The sequence below is a fragment of the Rhinoderma darwinii genome, chromosome 13 (assembly GCF_050947455.1).
Source record: "Rhinoderma darwinii isolate aRhiDar2 chromosome 13, aRhiDar2.hap1, whole genome shotgun sequence".
Classification (NCBI taxonomy): Eukaryota; Metazoa; Chordata; class Amphibia; order Anura; family Rhinodermatidae; genus Rhinoderma; species Rhinoderma darwinii.
The window spans coordinates 56,890,395-56,908,185 of NC_134699.1; the positions used below are offsets into that span (position 1 = coordinate 56,890,395).

Below are 17,791 nucleotides of genomic sequence, written 5' to 3' on the forward strand. Positions count from 1 at the left end.
TGCGGAATTTAAATCCGCAGCATGTCCATTTATGCTGCGTTTTCGTTGATTTTTTTTGTTGCTGGTTATCCCCATTGAATTCAATGGGGAAAACCCGCAATACTGCGGATTTAAATTCCGCACTGCAGGTCAATTTATTAGCGTTCACGCTGTGTTTTTTCCCCGCGGCATGAGGTTTTCTTAATTTCATCCACTTTGCTGCTACTGTAAATACTGCGGAATTTCCGCGAAGAATTCCGTTCCGGAAGTTCCGCAGCGTTGCCACACGTGGGAACCCGGCCTAATAGGACATATGTATAGGGGGTGTCCGTAGCCCTTTAAGGAAATCTTCCTATTACCACTTCTATAGAAAACGGCATCCTGTGAATGCGTCCCATTAATATACAATTGTTTGGTTGCAAAGAAATTATTCAAGAAAACACTCCAACCCCCTGAGAATAAATATATCCCAAGAAGAACTTAACCTCAATCCTATTAATACATTGCAGCAAGCCAGCCAAGCAGGAGCAAACCTGGAACCGATCCCAGAATGGGTGTCAGAGCGAGGCAGAAGTACAAGCGTATCCTCCGCTCTCCAGAATATTATATAGACAGATATCTTCGGTGCTGGAACAATGAGACCTTCCCTTCAGCACCAGAGACAGCTCACTTCCTAGGAGTATCTACTGCCGCTACAGGATGTCGAGGGTTAATGATATGGGTCACTCGGACCGTATTTGGGCAATTGAGGGCTCAATGGAATTGGCGGATAAGAAAGTTTAATCCCATAGATATTTGGTGACTTGCAGCCGCCTTGCCATCATTAGATTAAGGATAAATTGCATTTCAAAGCGACAGGCGAGATGCTGACCTACTAGACTGGGATTAAGAAAGCTGCCGCCTTCATTAGCAGCAATCTTCTCACCGTCTGTAAGGCCCTGTGCACACCACCGTATTTTTCATCCGTGATTACGGACCCATTAATTTCTATGGGCTACTGACATCTTTCCGTATTTTTACGGATGGGTGTCCGTGTTGTAGAAATGATAGAACATGTCTTTTTTTTTTTTGTCCGTAATTCTGGCACAGACTCCCCATAGAATTCTACGGGCACTTCCGTAATTACGGATGGGCACCCGTAGCCATCCGTAATTACGGAAGCGTTGCTAGGCGATGCCAGGTTTTCAGATGTTGCATATAATTTGTGGATTTCTTCTTTTGCGGATCCGTAAATACAGATGCACTATGGACTATATTTATGGACACAGTTCTGTATATGCGGATGATTCACGGATGGCTATAAATTACTACGGATCCGTATTTACGGATAGTATTTGCGGATGGATGAAATTTGTCCGTAATTGCAGTCTGCAATTACGGACCCATACATTTCTATTGACCACGGACACCTTCCCGTATATTTGCGAGTGGCTGTACGTGGCCGTGCCCGCAATCATGGGCAGTGTGGTTACGGGCACGGCCGTGTGCATGAGGCATAAGACAGCCAGTCTGGGTGACTACTAATACGGCTTCCATTAAAATGCATTCCGAGGTAGTCACCAAGGTTTCTGGAACTCCTACCTGTCTGACAACCCTTTAAGAGCTAGAATAGCGACCAAATAGGTTGTCACTCAGTTTTGCCAGATACAGGTTTAACTACAAAGCAGCAGAATTTAATTTTTAACAACTTGGCAATAGAAGATGACTCAAGATTTGATTATTATTTTAAGTCCTTGATATGTGGGTGACAACCAATATGGCTGCTGTTAAAGGGACTGTACGGGGTTAGAAAATATGGCTACGCCTGTGTATTGTTTGTGTCTGCAGTTTGGCTCCTTCGAAGTGACGCTGGGCTGCAATACCCCACACAATCTGAAGACAGGTGTGGCGCTGTTTTTGGAAGAAAGAAGTCATGATTTTCTAATCCTGGACAACGCCTTTAAATAATATAACGGGACTATCAGACATCTTGATGACTATACATCCCCCTACTCCTATATCGATTCAATAATTGAGCAGATTTGCTGTTCAGAAGTCTGGCAAAGCCGGGTGACAACCCTCTAGTAGATGTAATGGGGACTGTATTAGTTGTCACAGTTTTCCCAGAACTAGGTATAAATAAGGATCAGCTGCTTATTAATGGGGTTGTCTCAAAAAGACAACCACAGTCCATATACCTTATAAGGGCATATGGGCATCATAGAGGGGGGTAAGGACTCCCCTCTATGGCCTAAAGCGGAGTAATGCTCTGTAAGAGTAGTTAACGCACTGGCGGACACAAGCCATTCGTGTATTACATTGGACTGCACAATAAAATTTTGCCTACCTATAGCCACCACTAGAGGGAGCTTAAGAACTTACTGCATATTGTTTATAAATAGAACTCAATGCAGTGAGCTCCCTCTAGTGGTAGTTGCAGGAAGTCAGAATTTTATTATTTAACTCTATCTAGGCTGGGGATTTGGAGTATGTATAGCAAAATCAGGGCTCTGACTGCTCTAAAGATATAGGCAGAAATTAATCTGCACAATGTTGTACCTAACAACGTTGTGGGGTAAAATGTTGACACTTTAAGGGGGCAGGAATGAATTACATAAAATTAAAATTCGTCAACATGATTGAAGAAGTTTTTCCATAATCCTTGTTTATCACCTATCCACAGGATACCTAATAAATATCTGATCGGTGGGGGTCCGACCACTGGGACCTCCACCGATCACGAGAACGGGTTTACCTTGCCGTTCCTGGGAGCGAGCCCCATAAGAATGGAGTGGTAATGGGCATGCTCGGCCACTGCATCATTCATTTCTCTGGGCTGCCCACCTCCCTCCACCGATCTATTTATTTCTTTTTTTTTTTTAGCAGAAGATTTGGAATCCCATATAAATGAATAGGATCCATCAACCCTTACATTGTTTTTCTATATTTTTTTTTCTTTCGTGTTTTTTTTTGGGGTTAGTCTAGATGGTACGACCCTGTGAGGTCCTCTGATTGCTTTAAGAAACTAGACCTGCAAACTACATAAAATCAGCAAATCCCATACACTATACATCAAAGAGCGGTGTCTGGGTCTATGCGATTTGCATTCCAAAAGGTCACAACTCATTACACAGAGAGCCGCTTCTGGCAAATCTGTATTCCGGTCACCACCCCGCCATACCCACCTACGACTCTGCTACCATCCACTGGCACAGTGATCCTCTACTGCCCTCATCTACACTCATAAGGTCAGTAGACAGGTATTCCGCCATGCGTCTGTACTGCAGATGTGCCCATGCAGCGTTCTGAAGACTATGAATATGAATTTGCTGCGCCACGTTTGGCAAACAGAAACGTGAAGGATTCATATCAGTTTCCAGAAACTCTGCAAAGTTCCATTTCCTGAAATCCTCTGTGCTCTCCTGAGCCCCATATCTTCCCATAAAGGTGTTTTATAACAGGACAGGCTCCCTCCACCTTCCACATTAAATAGCTCTTTGCACTTCATGAAATCCACTATCACAACAAGTCTGAAAAGTATACAGCAGTTTCTAGAGAGGCTGGTGCTAGGAAACATGACACTATTTGCATTATAGGCTTAAAAAGGCCCGTCTCCTCTCCTGACATGTCTATTTCAGTAAATAGATGTATTGCCCATGAAATACCAATTCCGGGAGCATCTTTTTCTAAAACTCTACATTGTACAGTTCCTCTGTTATTCCTCCTAGAAATGTATGACTAAATGGACAGCTGGGGGTGTGTCACTGCACAGACTGACATTGTCCAATCAGTACTGACAGAGTGAGGGCTTATTCAGACGAACGTATAATACGTCCATGCTACGCGCGTGATTTTCATGCGCGTTGCACGTACCTATGTTAGTCAATGGGGTCGTTCAGTCTGTCCGTGATTTTCACACAGCGTGTGTCCGCTGCGTAAAACTCACGACATGTCCTATATTTGCCCGTTTTTCGCGCATCACGCACCCATTGAAGTCAATGGGTGCGTGAAAACCGCGCACGGCACACGGACGCACTTCCGTGTGCCGCGCGCTACAGTAGTCAAAACTATGAATGAAAACAGAAAAGCATCACCATGGCAAGCCTGTGCCATGAATCAACAGGGCTAAAGAGCATCTGGTATAATATTATATAGAAATTATTTTAATAATCTGTCCATTGTGTAGATCATTAAAAAAAATACAATATTTGCCCCATTACACTGGATCGTGTTTTTAACAGCATGTCAGAGTTATGTATTTACTTCTATAGTATGGCCCCACCTGGTGTTCAAAGTGTATGGGAATGTGTACGCCCTTCTACTGAGCTGAGAGCTGGTGGGCACGCAGGCTAAGTCACGCTCCCCACCTATGTTCACTGATCCTATGTTCACTGCAGAGCAGCCAGTAGAAATAGCTTCATGTCCTGCTTGTCAGGGAAGGAGCAGAGCCACTGCAGTAAGTAGCATGGCAGTACAGCTGAGGAGACTCCTTCTGCAGGGGTAGTGAGAAGGGACTATATTGGAAACTACCATAGGGAGATTATTTCTGCTCAGGGCCCCTCCCCAGGTAGCACTGATTAGAAGCAGCACCAAGGGGGACACGGGGAAAATGAACAGCATTTCAGGGAGAAAAAAAACCACTCTTAGTACAGGAATTGCAAAAAAACACAATAAGAAGACGTGACTTTCTGTTTTTGAGTTATCTTGGTCTAAAAGGCGCAGGAAGGTTACAACCATGAATGGCATCCATTACAATGACCATAGGGGTTGTCATAATATTAACCAAGTATCTAATCCGATATTCTTCCTGTTCAGAGAGATTATGGAAATCACAGACCCCATGTCTGCTGGTCCTCTACCCCAGCGTTCCGATGACAACACTTCCTTTCCTGTGCTCTGCCAGTTCATTGTTGACCTAGAGACATTGTGTGAATCTAGCTCACCATTTACATCATTGTCTGCACCCTAACTACCCCTATTCAGGCCGTCTGGAATATAAACATTGATTTTAATGCCCCCAACATCCCTTTAAAAAAAATTCTAAGCTGCTAGAGAACAGGGCAGGAAGTGTTGTCATGGGGGCTCAATGAACAAAATTTATGTACACGACGCGTTTCAGCTCCATATCACATAACCCGTTTGTAGCCAAACTATGAACTACACAATTTGTCCTTTTTTTGTGACCTTCGCGTTCCAAATGGCACCCCACCTACTTATGGGTTATTCTTTCTGAAGCGGAAGGCATGAATTACACAAGTACTAAACGAAAGCAGGAGTGGAGCGGGAGGAAACATTCCTCATATCCTTCTACATGGTTGTTTATTAATGGACGGAGGTCCATAACATGATGGAATACAGTCAACCCGAGCCAACTTTCCAAAACCATAGAGACATAAGCTAGATGACCAGGACTAGTGCCCCTGGTGGCTCTCCCTGGCTATGACATGTCCACCAAACATCAGAAGCAGGATGCGGAACTGAGAAATATCCTGACAAGTCTCTTCCGTTCTGAGGAACACCAAGTTCTGAGGCTTCTATAAGGACATCAGGCTTTCCATAGGAAATACCACGTCCCTGGCCTGTTTAAAGGCACGCTCAACTTCAAGATTTCTTTGCGTTACTGTACTGATCATTTGGGAATATAACGGGAAAACTAGTTCTATATATACTTTTATGTGTCCTTTAGTGGAGGATGTACGTGAAGGTCTCCCGTGAGATAGTCCTTTAACTAGAATTATCATCCTCAATAAGGTTTAGTTCAACTCGTAGGGGTTTGGTCTACCATCTGTCCTCATCAGAAATGGAAACAGATGGTTCTGCAACTTTCTAAGCTATATTGGGTTTCAATCCCTCAACATTTTTAAGATCTCTGCTTACTGACAGTGAATGGAAACATTTTTATTTTTTTTTACCTCTAGAGGATGTAAACTTAATTACACCTAATGCTTTTCACAGCTGAGGCCATTGTAGAATGGACGGAGGTGCAGGTATCCGCATGGAGTCCAGGCTGTTTAGCTCACAAATGCTCCGCTATGAATCTTTAATTTAAAAAATTTAAAAGGGGGTATCTAAGAATGCTGGTGCCCACAGTGGATATGGCAAAATGCCCCTTACTCCGTTATAGTGAAGGAATTTATGGACCATTGGTAATCCTGGTTAACACTCAATATTTCTGGTGGTTTAAGATGGTGCACGGCTTAGTAAAGGTGGTTTAAGGCAGGTAAATGTACCTATAATTTAATTATATTTAATCTAAATAGTTCCAGAATTATTTATAGGGCTCACAGCTCTGTTTTTCTGATGCAAAGACCCAGATCTCCTGCTTCCCTTTAAACAGCTATAGAGTTACATGATAAGATTCTGTTTGCCTGCAGCTACCACCAGGGGGAGCTCACCACAAAGTGTTTTATACAGATCCAATAAAACTCTATAATCCATATGCAGTGAGCTCCCCCTTGTGGCAGCAGACATTTAATCATTTATATCCGCATCTTATGAATGACTTGAAGGGGGGTGGGGTCGCCAGGTACTTAAGTGTGTCCCAAAATAAAACAAAAATTGAAAAATTATAAGTCAATGGGTTTGGTTAGAAATTGCTGCAAAACAGATCTTAATGAATCCATCATTCATGGATCCAGTAAAAACTCGTGGATATGTGACTACAGTGTGAACAGAGTCTCAGGTGTGTATTGGAAAAAAAATCCCTCTAGACCTACCTACAGCTGGTAATTTGTTTCAATGTATCAGCCTAGGCAGTCCTCTGTGAGATAAACAAAGCAACAGCACAAGTCTCTCTCCTATCCGGATTGCAGGCCGATGGATTTGCCGTACAGTGATACATTGTAACACAATGTATCTGGACAGGTTTAAAGCCCTTGAACATCAAGAAGAATGTTCCCATTCACTGACAGCAAGCTGAGACCTTTAAATAGTATATTTGAAAGCTGCTGAACTTTTCATTATACAATGAATTAAATGGAACCAACTAGTTCAGTACTTTAAAATAGGGGAGTTTGATAGATTTCCTTTTTAATTAACTGGCACCTCTGGAACGCAGCTGCATGGTGATAGAGCTCATCTGATTGGCTTCTCATAGTAAGGGTATGTGCACACGACCATTTTTCAGGCGTAATGGAGGCGTTTTACGCTTCGAATTACGTCTGAAAAGACGGTTCCATTACGGCGGCAAACATCTGCCCATTACTTGCAATGGGTCTTACGATGTTCTGTGGAGACGAGCTGTCATTTTACGCATAGCTGTCAAAATATGGCGCGTAAAAAAGACTGCTCGTCAAAAGAAGTGCAGGACAATTCTTGGGACGTTTTTGGAGCCGTTTTCTCAAACTCTATTAAAAACGGCTCCAAAAACAGCCGTAAAAAACACTGCGAAAATGCAGCGAAATACGCGAGTTGCTCAAAAAAGTCTGAAAATCAGGGGCTGTTTTCCCTTGAAAACTGCTCCGTATTTTGAGATGTTTTTTACTCTGCGTCTGAACATACCCTAACTTTCTGGTGGAGGAGGATCGAGCTGGGGCTGAGCGGCAAGATAAGTGGTTAATTTTAGCTCTGCTCAGTGTTGGGGGGCACTGTGGCTCTGCTCACAGTATTGGGGGGGGGGGCAATGTGGCTCTGCTTACAGTATTGGGGGGAACTGTGGCAAGTATAATGGGTAGACATACACAGAATTTGTGTTCCTTTTTTTTTTTTTTTTTTTATAAGAACAAGCAAATCCCAGGCAACAGCAGTACAAAAAAAAAATACTCCAATGTTGTCAAAATAATTTTTGTGGTATGCTCCTTTAAGAAACCATGTTCAGAATGATGGGGTATAATGATACCTTAAATACATGAATGCTTTCTATAACAGAATGGCTTAGAAATATATTATTGAAAGTATTTCAGGAACATAATGGTATGTATTCATCCCGTAAAAGTGAGGAGGTAGGAAAATAAGACCCGACAATAACAATAAATTGATACTTAATGGTGCCAGAAAATATTGACGCTATTGTCCCAAAAGCTTGCAAGTGCACTTCTCTTTACAAGCCATTACACGTATCAATTTTACATTGAAGCTTTTCCGCTCAGGAGTGGATGAAAGCTTTCTGTACAGAAGACTGTAAGGGGTGAGGACACCGAACCTCTAGGGTGCTGTGTACAGTCCGACTAAGTGCTCACATGTCTAATACAAACTAAACTTTCCATAGGAGGATCTCTTTATAACCGGTCTGTGCATAAAAAACAAGATAAACAATGTATTTAAAGGGGAACCAACAACTAAACAGCTTTATCATAAGAAAAAATTGGTGTTGGTCTTGTGGCATGAATGTTAACCCCATTGCGGGACCCTCGTGTAACAATTGGTTCAGTAGCGGTGTTCCTACTTGAGGTTTCCATAGGTCCCAATGATGTCAATTCACAGAAAAATGCTGTCAAAAAGGCAGGTGGGTCCCCGTTATTTTCAAAATTCCAGCCGTCTTGTCCTGGGAAAGCTGGGTGACAACCATTATAGCCACAGCTACAGCTCCAATGAGTTATGCAGCAATACAGGAGGGGCATTACTATGTTACTAGGCAGATTTGGAGTTCAGGAGTCCAAGAAAGCTGGATGACCACCACTTCCGTGGCAAAAATAATGATCACCCAGCTTTCCCATGACCAGGTTTAACTAAGACGCAGAAGAATGGAATTGAATAAATAAGATTGTGGGTTTACCCAGAATCATAAATCGCCTATCCACAGGATAGGTGATCATTTTCTGGGATCCCAACCAGTCGTGTAACCGGTCCCAAACCCCCAAATTCTCCTCACTGCTTGACCACAGTGAGGAGGACATTGAATGAAGCGGCGGTCGATCATACGCGATGTTGCTCCGTTCAATGTCTATAGCAATAACGGAAGCAGTCGAGTACAGCCATAGACCGTGAACGGAGCAGCGGGCCCATGGTTGACCGCTGCTCCATTTAAGCTCCTCCTCACTGCTGGGGGAAGGGGAGTGAGGAGGATCTGGGGGTTCGGGTTCCCAGTTGTCATGATCAGTGGGTGTCCCAGCGGTGGAGGCCCCAGCTACCAGAAAATGATCACAGTATAGGTGTTAGATTTTCCCAAAATCAAAAATTATTTAAAGGATTTTTCTAACTTTGACAAGATCATCCAGCTTTTTAAGATCCCTGGCTGACAAGTATGGCTGAATAGAAATTTTAGCAATTTGACCAAAGAGGACGACTCAAGGATTTATATTTACTGGGAAAGATTTTCCCCATCGCACACATTTATGGCATATCGACTGCTTGGACCCAACCAATCCTGAGAACGGGGGTGCCAAGTCCCACATTGCCAGTGAAGAGGTGACCACCATAGGATTTATATGGGTGAATTTGGATTATTGTTCCATTTCTATCCAGTACAAACCCGGATTAATATCCCTTTATGTGTGTGACATAGTGCAGTTATTATGGTTAGATCCGTTTGAAAGGCTATGGAGAGCTATGAAAACTGTCTGACATGAAAAATAGCCTTGTTGCCCATAGCAACCAATCAGAGCTCCGCTTTCATTTCTTTAACTTGTCTGGTAAAATGAAAGCTGTGCTGTGATTGGTTGCTATGGGCAACAAAGAATGAGGCCCAATTCTGTTCTCCCTGAGACATGTCTCGTATGTCCAGGATTCGGAAATGCCCCCTGACCCGCCTGTTTCCTCATTCACAGGCGCCTATAAATAGCAGTCCAGGCAGACACTTCCAGGGCGGATGTTTATCTGCACAAGCCTGGCGGCTTCTGGGCTTAAGAACAGTAACACCGTGAGGCGCCAAAGCGAAGTCAAACAAGGGACTGCAGTCCTATGCAAACATGTAAAGACACTTCATATGTGTGTGTGCCCTTTAATTGGGGCATCTACATGGCACCCTTAGCACTTAAAGGAGAGTCATTAAAAGGGTTAAAAAAAATTGGAAAAACATGGCTGCTTTCTTCCAAAAACAGCGCCACACCTATACCTATTGTGGTATTGCAGTCAAGCTCTATTCACTTCAAGGGAGTTGAGCTGCAACACCAGACATATCCCATAGACCGGTGTGACACTGTTTCTAGAAGGCAGCAGCCATGTTTTACAGGGCGCTCCTCTTTATCATCCAATTCATTGCAAAAAGGCTGAACACTGCTTATCAGATGTAGATGCCCCTTTTTAAAGGGATATTCCTTCCTTTCTAGAAACTGTGCCACTCTTGTTCATTGGCTGTGTCCAGTATTGCCGTTTTGTCCCATAGAAGTAAATGCTGCAATACCAGGGACTGCCCGGGGAGAAGAGTGGCGCTGTTTGTGAAAAGAAGCTTTCCTTCCCTTCTATGTCATACTCCTTTAAATATGGCCTAGCTCCAGTGACTACCAATTGTTTACTAGGACTTAAAGAAGATCTCCTTGGCTAACCAATAGAATTTATTATAGGGAGCTGACCTTTTTCTATATGCTTTATGTAGCATTTTTGCCCCAAAAAAACAGATCTTCCAAGTCCATGGCTACGTGTTTCTGTGATTGTGTAGATGAAAGATGTCCACAGACCTTGTGTTTGCCCCCTTGCCCTTAGACTCTCCAGTAAACGTCTGTATACACTAGTCTAGTGCTCGCACCCCCTAAATGTAGCGCCATACAAGCAATACCCAGGCTACCACACACATTGGTGATGGCAGAGGTATATTTTGAAGTTCCTGGGACCTCAATGCTAAATCTGTTCCAGAGCCCTCCACCGTCACAAGACATTGAGAGAAGAACCCTATTTAGAAATGTTAAGGCCCTGTTCACACAGCTTTTTTTATACGTTTTTTGACACGGAAAACGCGCCAAAAGACATCCGAAACTGCCTCCCATTGATTTCAATGGGAGGCGGACGTGTTTTTTTTACCACGAGCGGTAAAAAGAAGCGGCATGCCCTATCTTCGGGTGTTTACTCCTCTGACCTCCCACTGACATCAATGGGAGGCAGAGAAAGCGTATTTCATGGCGTTTTTGCCGTGGCACTCAATGGGCGCGAGTGAAAAACGCCATGTGAACACAGCCTTAAGGTCATAGATATAGGTCCCTAAATCGGGAGACTCCCCTCAATTAGCCAGAGCCCGTGGATCCACAGCGTTGCCACTAACCCCCTTATTTTCAATGGGGACCGAGTAGTGTTTTATTGTCATCAGTGTTCCCCCCGCAATGACATCTGTAGGACCCCCTCCCTATCCACTTTACTCCAGAGGCCCCACAATCCTAAGAAGGGCTATCCAATCCCTTTTAATAAGAAAAAACGCATTCTCCCTAATAAATTAGAAACTGCGGCACAAGCATGTTGGGTGCAAAATGTGTAATTTCGAGTGTATCATACACTGTGCCCAGAGCTGTGCCAGCTGCAAATCTAGTCCTGCCTATAAACCAATACAGAACGCAGCATTTATTGTATACATCACTGCATGGCATCCGTGCTTATGATCAGCATGACTACAATTTTATAGATCCCCCATGTACAGATACATTGTAAACATGTAAATAAAGATACAATGTATACATGGCAGTAAAGCAACATTTTATACATGCCAGTACATTGTAAACAAGACAGTATAGCTACATTGTATATCTGCAAGTACATTGTAAACAAGGCAGTATAGCCACATTGTATACATGACAGTACATAGTAAACAAGGCAGTATCGATACATTGTAAACAAGGCAGTATAGCCACATTGTATACATGCCAGTACATTGTAAACAAGGCAGTATAGCCACATTGGAAACAAGACAGTATAGCAACATTGTATACATGCAAGTACATTGTAAACAAGGAAGTATAGCCACATTCTATACCTGCAAGTACATTGTAAACAAGGCAGTATAGCCACATTGTATACATGCAAGTACATTGTACACAAGGCAGTATAGCCACATTGTATACATGCAAGTACATTGTAAACAAGGAAGTATAGCCACATTCTATACCTGCAAGTACATTGTAAACAAGGCAGTATAGCCACATTGTATACATGCAAGTACATTGTACACAAGGCAGTATAGCCACATTGTAAACAAGGCAGTATAGCCACATTCTATACCTGCAAGTACATTGTATATGTGCAAGTAAGGATACATTATATACATGCAAGTAAAGATACATTGTATACATGCAAGTAAAGATACATTGTATACATGCAAGTAAGGATACATTGTAAACAAGGCAGTATAGCTATACTGTATACGTGCAAGTAAAGTACATTGTATACATGGCAGTATAGCTACATTATAAATATGACAGTATGGCTATATTGCATCCCTGGTAATACAAAGTAATGTAGAGCCATGGCAATAAGGCAGCAGCAATAACAGTGTGGACTCCAGTTCTTGGCTGTAGAAATGAGGGGGAGGGTAATGATTACCTGGAATTGAGCTGATCCATCATCCATCCATCCTACATCACCCAGTGAGACACAGCAGAGCTTGTATGTCATCTGTCTGATCCTGGAACACTCAGCACTTCATCCACAGCCCACATGTAATTGTGCCCAGGCCATAGGATGCCCTCCCCAGCAGCAGCAGTAATAGACTGCAACCCACCACAGGGGTCAATGGCTGCAACAACCCAACAAACAAGCCCAGAGGCAGCAGGTACCATCCAGACCTCAGTCAATCCGCAGAAGGGAGGGTTATGCAGAAGGAGTGGGAGGGGAGTCTGGGAATCTGTCTCTAGGATAACAGGAGGATGATGGAGGGGGAGCAAACAAACCAAATTCTAATGCAAAGAAGAAATAATATCAAGAAAATAAAAGCTGCTCCAACTTACCAGAGTCAAAATGGGAGCTAAAGGCAAAGCTGGGGGTGCAAAAGGAAGAAAAGAGCAATGCAAATATCCATCCCATTGTCAGGCATTGGGCAAGGGGGTAGTCACAGGAATGGGTAGCCCAGGATCAGCGCAGGAAGGGTGTTTTGCAGGGCACTGGGGTAGACTGCAGCGGCTGGCTTAGTCTTATCATTCTTCTCCTGGTACCCTCCGCAATGCCTCCTATTAATGCTACAATACAATAGATAGGTCGGGGTAAGCAAACAGAGACAGATGCATAGGGTAGAAGAGCTGTGCCAAGATGCCAGGGAGCTGTACCAGTGACTTGTGTCTCCCTCTGTGCCTCACACACACCTACCTAATTCCTCCCATACACTTTGCAGGCACAGTGCTCTTTAGTGACACCCAGCGGTGGAGCCCGGTAGCGCACCCTACATCTCATTTGTAACTATGTAGATCTTTTTTTAGAACTGCACTGAGGGTTGTCTGACACCTACAAAAATAAATGTTCCTGCTGGAAAAAGAGAAACCGATGATGCAAATGAAGTCTATGCCACCCAGGTAAAGGGCATACGCCAGGGCTGTCATTGCACACTGCCATGGTCCCTATTGAGCAGCTCCTTTCCAGCAGAGATGTAGTCAGAGTCCCCATTGCTCCATTGAAGTGCATGTCCTAAATAGCTGGATTAGTCACTAGTTTGTGCAGTGAGTCAGCCCTCCTATTCACCATGAGAGCAATGATCAGTTCAGTGAGGGGATCAGTGTCTGTATATGGAGGATCTCTACCCCTAAACTTCATGCATTACTATAGAGAGATGCACCTGCACACAGCCACCATGCCCCTACAGCAATGTATATATGAGACAGAGATCGCTGTATGTATGACTTTCTAACTGACATCTACAATCAGGTGCAGACAGTATATAGGGCCGGCCTTAGGATAGATGGTGCCCAGCGCGAAATGATCTTTCGGTGCCCCACCCTATGATAAAAAATAGTATAATGCCCTATATAGTACCCCCCCATACAGTATAATATATTATAACCCCTCCAAGGACACAGTATTTTTCCCTCCTACGTACCACACACAGTATATAGCCCCCTGTAGTACTCCTACACAGTATATTGCCCCCCTCCCCTGGCTGCCACACACAGCGCCCCCTTGTAAATAGTGCCTCTCTGTACCATATTCCCCATCTCCTCCTTGTGGATCGTGCCATACAGCTCCCCCACCTCCTCCTTGTAGACAGTGCTCCCAAAAAAAAAAATTGTACTCGCCTAAACCCCATTCCCACGACGAACTGAGCTGCTCCACGACGGTATGCTGTAGCCTAGTACAGGGTTTCCCGACCTTTTCGGACTCAAGGCACCACTGGAAAAATAAAATGTCCTAAGGGCACCCCTACCAAAAATTGTTTCGAGAGAGACAGAAAACCGCTAAAAACAAGCACTACACTCAGTTTTTGTAAGGCAAAAAAAAATCTGCCTCAAAATTCCAGGAATTTTGAATTCACAGCGTTACTTGACCTTTTTCTTTTTTGCGTATTTTTTTTATTTTTTTTTAAAACATTGAAGCTAATGCATAAGACGGGCGGCGCAGGTATTTTCTGACTCATCAGCCCCACACTCTTAGTAATATGACCACCAGCCCCCCACTCACAGTAAAATAACCATCAGCCCGCCGCTCAGATTCCCCCTTGTGGGTAGTGCCACACAGCCCCCTTGTGGGTAGTGCCACACAGCCCCCTTGTGGGTAGTGCCACACAGCCCCCTTGTGGGTAGTGCCACACAGCCCCCTGGTAGGTAGTGCCACACAGCCCCCTTGTAGATAGCCCCCCTTCCTGTAGATAGCGCCAATGTAGCTCCCTGAAGGAGCGGAATCCCCCTTGTGGCCGGGAAATCCGCTCCTGGAGCGCTCCGCTTGATGTCTCTGTCTATATATGGACAGTGACATCAGGGGAAACTCCTGAAGCAGAATTCCCATCCACAGCGTTACAGACGCTGTGACCGGGGATTCCACTCCAGGAGAGGCCTGTGTCTTCTGTGTCCATTTATGGACAGTGATGTCACTGGCTTCACCTGGAGTGGAATCCCCGGTCACAGCGTTCGCAACGCTATGGATGGGAATTCTGCTTCAGGAGGTGCCCCTGAGGTCACTGTCCATATATGGACAGAGACGTCAGCGGCTTCTCCTGGAGTGAAAACCCAGACGTCGGCCACACAGGGATTCCGCTCCTTCAGGGAGCTACAGTGGCGCTAATAGATAGCAGAGCAGGAAGATACCTCCCTGCTCTGCTATAGTGTCGTCGCTACCGCTGTAGCAGGCGTAGCGGCTGCTAGTGGCACCACTGGCCATAGGGGGGCACGTGCATCCTCATGCCCGGTGCCGCCGCTAGCAGCCGCTATGGCTGCTACATTGGCAGCGATGCCACTGAGTGAAGAAGTGCCCGGGCGGAAAAGAGACTGTGGGGGTCGCCGGGCCCGGGCACTTCTGAAACAAGCAGGGGAAGGGAGAGCAGAGCAGCGCCTCCTTCCACGTGCTGGAGTGATGCACCCTGTGCAATGCACCATTCATGTCTGTATGTATGTGTCTATGTTGTACTATTCATGTGTGTGCATTTGCGTTCCGGGCTACTTCGAGTCAATACACATCTTGTATGTGCACGGTCTTTAATTGCCGACGTCCCGCTGAAGAGACTCTGTGGCCGTCTGTGCCGTAATCACAGGCCATGCACATACAAGATGTGCATTGACTCGAAGGCCTCATGCACACGACCGTAGCCAATTTGCCCACAAATCACAGACCGTGCACACATTGATTTCAATGCAAATGCGGGCTGTATAATGACTTGTCCTATCTTTTTGCGGTCCAGGCTCCCAGCCAATTCACAGACCTGTCACCTCTCCTGACAGGTCTCTTTTCAGCTGTAAAAACACGTTTATGTGCATGAGGCCTAAGTAGCCCTGACCGCAAATGCGGCCCATCAAATGACTTGACCTATTTGTGTGCGGTCCGGGCTAACGGCCAGACTGTGGAAACCACGGTAGTGTGCATGGGCCCATAGAAATGAATGGGTCCGAAATTCATCCAAATTTTTGCTGATGAATTGCAGACGCAAAAACATGTTCGTGTGCATGAGGCATGGTAATTCGATCACCTGCACAATATTAGGCTTTTTGGTATATTCATACGGTGCTGATCAATTTGCGGTGTAGTGCTGGAGTTAGGGCAAAACGCAACGGTTTTGCTTCAATTTCACAAAAATAGGAGTGTTTTGCAGTGCTTTTGTGCTAATTACATAAATAAACAGGATTTTACTGCACCAGGCGAGTAGAACCAATGACTGTACCTAAAACGGCATCAAAACTACATGTGTGAATATTTTTATTGCAGCTCAGCTCCATTGAAGTGAATCGGGCTGAACTGCAATACAACATACAACCTGTGGACAGGTGTGGCGCTGTTTCTTAAAGAAAGCATCCATGTTTCTTGAATCCTGAACAATCGCTTTATTACGCTGGCTGAGAGCTCGGTGCAGACTGACGGTGTCCGGTTACTGCCGTCCAGTGCCAGAAATAGAAAATATATTGATGCTTCATTATGAAAATGTAACTGTCTCCCAGTGCTGACTCGCCATTTCCGGCTAATTAATATTCCATTCCTGTCTGGTTCGCTTAATAAACATGATGCTTTTGTAGACTGATGCGATTCAGTTGGTCAAAACCCAAATTAACACCTATGTTCCATCCAGTGAATGTTTTTTCAGTCACACAGGATGCAGCGTGTGTCTTTACTGAAGGGGCACCACTGGCCCTGATGGCCTTTCACCCTCTATACCACACTTGGTGCAGCTCCATTCTCTAGGTCAGTGGACCTTAACCTGCGGTACGTGTACCCTAGGGGGAAACGCCGCAGGCTCAGGTGGTGTGCCAAGTGTTTTAAAAAAAATAAAAATGTCTTTAGAGCCCGTCAGCTTCTCCTTCTTTACAGGTCTGTCCAGGGAAATGGGCAGAGTCTGATCTGTGGTCTGTCAGTATTAGGGGGTCGGATCCTGGGTCTGTCAGTATTAGGGGGTCTGACCGTATTAGGAGGTCTGATCTGGGGTCTGTCAGTAGTAGTAGTGGGGCCGATCTGTTTTTTTTTATGGTTAGGCCCTGTTCTGAGCCTTTTACAGGCAGAAAAAAATCTTAAAATCTTCCTTAAGGAGCTTTGAGGCAGACTTTTAACTGCCTGCGCTTTTTTTTTAGCGTCATTTTTTGCCCCCGGCCATTGAAGCTAATGCAGGGACCGTGGGCAAAAAAACACTCAAAAAAACCGACCAGAATCTAGCTTCACGGGTCTTTTCTGAAATCTGGGAGGTCAGAGGCGAAAACCGCGGCAATAAAGGAATGCAGCTTTCTTTACCCCGAGTGAAAAAAAAAAAAAGCGTGATTTCTGCGTCAAAATCGGTGCCAAAAAACCTTTTAGTTAATACTTGTATTCCCCATGAAATAACATCTCTGGACAATATTTTTATGTAACTGTGTATTGTGCCGTTCCTCTGTTATTCCTCCTAGAAATTAAGAAATAATTTGGCAACTGGGTGTTACCATTCCCTTTGTAAGGGGGCGTGTCCCTACAGTCTCATTCTGTCTGCACTGATTGGACACTGTCAGTTTGTGTAGGGTCACATCCCCAACTGGCAATATCTAGTTGTCCATTTATTCATACATTTCTTGGAGGAATAACAGAGGAAAGGTACAACAGAGTTCTAAGATAAGATGCTCCAGAATTTATTTTTTTCATGGGGGAATACTACTATTTGTCAGGAGAGGCGACCGGTCCTCTTTAGCTCTGGCTGTATGAAAGGAAGCTGGAAATGTGGATCTCTAATAGAAAAATAGATCTTGGACCCCTTATAAAGATTTATTAGATTATTATTATTTTTTTTAAAGATAATAAAGAAGTCCTTGTGCCCAGGACTGGGCATCAGGGTAGCGGGCCATTCCATAGTTTTCACGCTGATTACATAGTGTCGGGAGTAGGTGGCTAG

The 17,791-nt window shown here is 44.4% G+C and overlaps 1 protein-coding gene across 5 annotated transcripts in view; it reads right to left on the reverse strand.

The window, feature by feature from the left end:
- AATK (apoptosis associated tyrosine kinase) overlaps positions 1 to 13,119 on the reverse strand; it is a 77,250-nt gene extending 64,131 nt beyond the window's left edge. For 4 of the 5 annotated variants that reach the window (XM_075846158.1, XM_075846157.1, XM_075846159.1 and 1 more), the window contains exon 1: positions 12,762 to 13,119. In XM_075846158.1, coding sequence (XP_075702273.1) covers positions 12,762 to 12,837 — 76 coding nt within the window. In that variant the 5' untranslated portion in view covers positions 12,838 to 13,119. Of the gene's footprint in view, positions 1 to 12,357; positions 12,632 to 12,761 lie in introns of those variants that run through there. The other variant, XM_075846161.1, reaches the window with a different exon arrangement.
- Positions 13,120 to 17,791: the final 4,672 nt, after the last annotated feature.